General features: G+C 41.3%; 1 protein-coding gene across 1 annotated transcript in view; it reads left to right on the forward strand.

Moving 5' to 3' along the window:
* Positions 1-5,711, forward strand: part of DDX10 (DEAD-box helicase 10) — a 190,018-nt gene extending 184,307 nt beyond the window's left edge. The window contains exon 18 of the mRNA XM_054193646.1: positions 5,036-5,711. Within this exon, the coding sequence (XP_054049621.1) occupies positions 5,036-5,225 (190 nt within the window). The 3' untranslated portion in view covers positions 5,226-5,711. The remainder of the gene's footprint in view (positions 1-5,035) is intronic.
* Positions 5,712-6,000: the final 289 nt, after the last annotated feature.

A 6,000-nucleotide genomic window follows, 5' to 3' on the forward strand; every position in this document is an offset into this window, starting at 1 on the left:
TCTATGACAAGATGACCCAATTATTGGATGAGGGAAAGGCTGTGGACATTGTCTACTTCGGCTTTCAAAAAGCATTTGACACTGTTCCCCATAAAATTCTCGTGGAAAACTGGTGGCTTATGGCCTGGATGAGCATACGATCTGCTGGATCAAGCACTGGCTGGATGGGTGGTCCCAAAGAGTGGTGGTCAATGGAGTTAAATCCAGCTGGCGACCGGTCACAAGTGGTGTCCCTCAGGGCTCAGTGTTGGGACCATTTCTGTTTAATGTCTTTATTGATGACCTTGATAAGGACATAGAGTGTATCATCAGCAAGTTTGCAGATGACAACAAGTTAAGCGGGAGTGTTGATCTGCATGAGGATAGGGAGGCTCTACAGAGAGACTTGGATAGATTGGACCGATGGGCCAATGCTAACGGTATGAGCTTCAACAAGGCCAAGTGCTGGGTCTTGCACTTGGGCCACAACAACCCCATGTAGCGCTACAGGCTTGGGGAAGTGTGGCTGGAGAGCTGCCTGGCAGAAAAGGACCTGGGGGTTCTCATTGACAAGCGGCTGAACATGAGCCAGCAGTGTGCCCAGGTGGCCAAGAAAGCCAATGGCATCCTGACTTGTATTAGAAATAGTGTGACCAGCAGAAGTAGGGAGGTGATTGTCCCCCTGTACTCAGCACTGGTGAGGCCACACCTTGAGTATTGTGTCCAGTTCTGGGGACCTCAATATGAGAGAGATATCGAGGTGCTGGAGCGAGTGCAGAGGAGGGCAACGAAGCTGGTGAAGGGCCTGGAGAATAAATCTTATGAGGAGCGATTGAAGGAGCTGGGACTGTTTAGTTTGAGGGAGAGGAGGCTGAGGGGAGACCTCATCACTCTCTGCAACTACTGGAAAGGCCATTGTAGAGAGGTTGGTGCTGGTCTCTTCTCACAGGTAATTAGCGATAGAACAAGAGAGAATGGCTTTAAGCTGCAGCAGGGTAGGTTTAGGCTGGACCTTAGGAACAAATTCTTCACAGGAAGAGTGGTCAGACACTGGAATAGGCTGCCCAGGGAGGTGGTGGAGTCACCATCCCTGGATGTGTTTAAGACTCGTTTAGATGTGGTGTTAAGGGATATGGTGTAGGGGAGAACTTTATAGAGTGGAGTTGATGGTTGGACTCAAAGATCCCAAGGGTCTTTTCCAACCTAAATGATTTTATGATTCTATGATTTACTTAAGGGACAGGATTCATAAACCATGTGTTAGTGTTTGTGCAATAAGCGTCACCTATCGAATGATACTACCTTCTTTTGTTGTTACAGCTGTGCAAACAGTGACCACAGAAATGACCATGCCTGTTGATGAGATGGCTGTTAGTGGGTGGATGCAGCCCCTCCCAGTAAATCCTTCCATCAGGCAGCTTCAGGCCCTGTGGGTCGTTCAGGCGGCTGGAAAGCTAAATTGCACCAGATGGTAAAAGGAAGGAATTGTAATCCAGCTGCACATGCTGCTTTTCTAAGTGTTATAAATAGAAGATGAAGGGATGCACTGGCTTTGATTTGGATCTGAATTGTGGGGTTGCTTTCTAACTGCATTCTTCTGTTAGAAAATAGTTCACCTTAGAATAACTTTATTTTGTTTTGGCTATTTGTGGACACCAGCTGGTAGTGCATCAGTTTGTATGTTTGTGAAGGATAAGGAGCCATTTATGTCCATGGGACGTGACCAACAATAAAAAGGTTGGCTCTGCAGGGTGGGCTGACAGGCCTTCGGTCAGTGGAGACCAAGGGGGAATTCATTTGACAATAACTGCAGAAGTCATCCCCATAGAGCTGCTTTCACACACTCAGCCTTTTTACACACACACCTGAGAATTACATCTATTACATCTCTTCTGAAGAGTTTTATGTCCAAACAGCTGAGGAGAAGCACCCAGACGGAGTACAGGATACCTCTTGGCATCGTGATGCCACACATGTCTCCTGGTGATTTTCCAGCTTCCTTTTAAAATTGCCGCTTTCATCCTTTGTAAAAGCGACATCTCTGACTGCTCCTCTAGAGTACATCCCATCTCCACACCACCCAGACCACTGCTGGTAAAAATCCATCCTGCAGGAACAGGGTTGCACCAGCTGATCTTTAGAGGTCCCTTCCAACCCAAACCATTCTATGGAAGGGCAACGTTTGTCTTCTCTCTGTGTCTCAAGATTATCAACATCTTATTTGCACGTTCCACATGACTCTCTCCTTCCTAAGTTTCCTTTATCAAGTACTGTTTTGCTTCTATTTTTTGTGCATCATGAAAACACAAGCCATTAGCGCTGCTCTTAGCTCCATGGCTTTGCTGCTGCTGCTTCCTGTGTTATATATTCCTCCTTATTCACCTCTCCAGCTTACGGCGCAGTAGGGGTCAAATTAGTGTGAAAATTTATCTCCTAACGTGTAGATACAACTTTAGTATGCACTACTAATCAAGCAACATGATCCCTCAGTAATAATATGAAACAGCTTGACTCAGCATAATCTTCCCGCAAAGCTGATGATGAAAATTAATCATAATTGTGTTGATATGCTTTTGTTTGTGGGAAAAAATGGAAATCTCACAGTTCCTTCTGAATGTCTTTTATATTTAAGTGTTGCATCTTACAGACATCTAGGCCTATGGGCCTCTGAAACTCCAAAAATGAGTATCATTTCTGGTATTTAAAGTCTGCTATTTCATAACTTTTGAGATTTATGCATTGTTTTAATTGCTAAGATGTTTTGAACTAATGTTCTAGATGGAGCATTAGTCAATTATGAATGCAAACTAGGCTTCAGAGTCCATTCAAACGCTGGAAATAATTGGTTCTTTTGCAAGCAAGCTAAAACATTTTTACTTAATGAGATTTCAGCCTTACGCTTTTAAAGTGAACCCCCTACTCTGTCCTGATCAAAGCAAACACCATGAAACTCCAGCCCAAGCCCACACTGCCCACTTGAAAAAGTGAGAAGTCTTAGTGCTTTAGAGTATTTTCATATACTATCAGTAGAGCTCCAGCATTTATGCAATATCTTATGCACTACAGAGAGAAGTAGAAAGGAATAAAATAAAAGTTGGTAGCAAGCACTGAAAAGCCACCCCCATGCAAATGACAGCTCAAAGCCGGCAAAGTCGCTATATCCTTTGAAATGTCCCAATTTTAGGAAAAGTATTTGGTGCACGGTCATCAGCTATTCATAGAATCATAGGAGTGGTTTGGGTTGGAAGGGATCTTTAAAAATCATCTAGTCCAGCTCTCCTGCCATGGGCAGGGACATCTTCAACTAGACCAGGTTGCTTTACACTATTTCTTTTGGATAGGTGGGGAAGGACAATATAAAGGTAGGGTGTTTCGTTTGTTTTAATTACGGGAGCACAAGATGTTTTCTCCTAGGATTTCCCTCCTCACTCTGTGCTGTGCTGAGTAGGCAGCGGTTGGCACTGTTCTGCTGTGAAAGAAGACGGAGGAGAGAGGGAGGCAGGTCACACGTCTGCAACCCGGTGCAAGGCCATCAGATCTCATGTTACTCCTTGGTCTCGATGGAGAGGCAGCCAGAAAGCGCAGTATATGAGCCAGGAAGAGGAGGAACCGTTGTGCTGCCGATCCCTCTCAGGGAGCGTTCAGGAACTTCTTGAAAACTGCCATGTTTTGGGGTTAATGTTTGGGTTAGGCTGGTTTCCAGTGAGTGATGAAATCAGCGTTTCATGTCTTGGTAATTAGTCCGATTAATGGAAAAACAAGGTGGGCAGCTGAAGGTGGTTTGAATTGGGCATGGGCTTCCTGTGCCGTGTTGGCTGGAAGGACAGTATTGCCCTATTTGAGCTATTTGTTATAGCTGCTGTTTCTAATTAAGTCTCTAAACAGTAATGCTGCATGAAACGTTTCACAAACATTACATTTACACTTAAGCAATTATAAAAATTAAGGCAATTAAAAAAATTCTTAAAGCCTTTTTTTGAAGTAAAGTGAATTTTCTGGGTGGAAATTTGCCAAATTTTAATTAAAAAACTGAATTTAACCATCTATTTTAGAAAAGCCTAAACTCAGTCTATGAAGTTCCATTTTTAATTTTGTTATATTCTTTAAAATATAAACATGAAAAACTGGGAATGCCATTTTGTTTCAGTTAACTTGTCTGGAGAAGAATGGGTTGGGGGCGAGGGGTTGCATTCTGCTTTTTTTGATATGAATTCTACCCGACAACCAGCTCTCTATAACTCATCACACAGATATTGTATCTTAGAATAGAATTTGTTAGAGTAGATTAAAATAATCTTAGACAAGTTGATTTATAGCAAATTTTCTATGTTATGGACAAAAACTACATGAAGAAACATGAAAGCTTGGGCTTCCCTCCTGTTGCTGACGTGTGGCCATGTGATAGAAATCAAAGTATTACAACAGACCCACAGCCGTTTCATCCAGATTGAAGGCTGCAAAAGGCAATTCATTAAAATCCTGAGAAAAGCAGCAGAAGAAATAGGAATTCAGCAGGGAAAATAACTGGGTTTAGGTTTTTCTCTTCCTCTCATGGCAGAGGTGGTTAATAGCTTCCAAGGGAAGCTTCTGAAAGAATGGGAAAGAGTGGTTTGAATAAGATGGACCCAAATCAAAACTCTATTAAGTGTAAGACTCGCCACTGAAATGACAGTTCTCATATTTTTATTTTTGTCACATATTTATTTTAGACAAGATCTTGAATTGCATGTCAGAGTCCACTGACATATCTCTAAATCAGTTTTGTCAAGTTGTCTGTCACTGTATAAGGCAGCAAATATTAGATAAGGCTGATAGCGATATCTTGATATACTGTAATCAATTAAGACAGCAGAACATCCACCATCACCTCGGCCTGAAAGCAATTCTAATTTAGACATTCAGAGTTCATCAGCTTCTGTTGCTTCACCCTTCTGAATTGTAATTTTGTTTGCTCTTATCTTGACATAAATTTGCCTTGTTTAAAATGAATTGTTTGATTACAAGATGATATTGATTACCACAGTTGTTAAAAAGACTAATTGATCTGTTTCTGCAGTGAACTTGAGGAGAAGGGTGGAAGAAAGAAAAGAAGCTATAGCAACAGTAATACAGCAGAAGAAACGCCCCTGAAAAGGAAGAAGGTGCAAGTCAGCCAAGAGGAAGACCCCTATTTGCCATTAGACACTGGGCTTTCTCTGGCAGAGGATGAAGAGCTTGTATTACATCTGCTCAACAGTCGCAGCTAATTATTTTTCGGCACATTTTCTTTTCTGGGACATCTCCACAGTTTTGTCAGTAGTCTACACAAAATGAATTTGGCAGCTAGGCAGCTGGGTACCAGTGGATGTAGATAAATGAGTTCGAGTTCCATGTGCAATGGGATTGCCTTAGATTGGCTCAGAGATTATAGGCAATATTTAGTTTGATTTATAAGGCTTTCTAAAGCAACTTTCCAACCTAAATCCCCAGATGTCATTTTACAGTAACACATAATTTAAAATCTCTGAGTTTTGAAGCAATTATCTTTTTTTAGTTTAATCTTGCGTATAATAAAAACAGGATGCTCCTTTCTTGACTATGTCAGGTTTGTTATTTTTGAAGAGAACCGTGTACTGAAATTATTAAAGCAGAAATACTGTTGGCAGCTCAAAATAAAATGCATTTTTTCTTCTGTGTATCATGCATGTATTTTTAAAAAATTTTAATAAACATTTCTGAAGCCTTGGTTTAAACTTTCAGTGTCTCTTTCAGCTTTGTTATGAAACCATGTGTTACCATTTCTATTATGCTTCTATTGTAATTATCATTTCTATTATTCTCCAGTTATCATTTCTGTTATGATTCTGGCTCTGGTGTTAGGCAATTCAGAAAACCACTTCTAGAAGCTAAAACTTTGAATCTTGCATTTGAATCCCATATGAATGTGAACACAGTGATGCCACAAAAAGGTAGAGCGTAACATTGCATGATAAAATTGGTTACAAGGTAGATTTTATGGCAGACTACAACTGGAAGGGAGCT

This window comes from Rissa tridactyla, chromosome 1 (genome assembly GCF_028500815.1).
Source record: "Rissa tridactyla isolate bRisTri1 chromosome 1, bRisTri1.patW.cur.20221130, whole genome shotgun sequence".
NCBI lineage: Eukaryota > Metazoa > Chordata > Aves > Charadriiformes > Laridae > Rissa > Rissa tridactyla.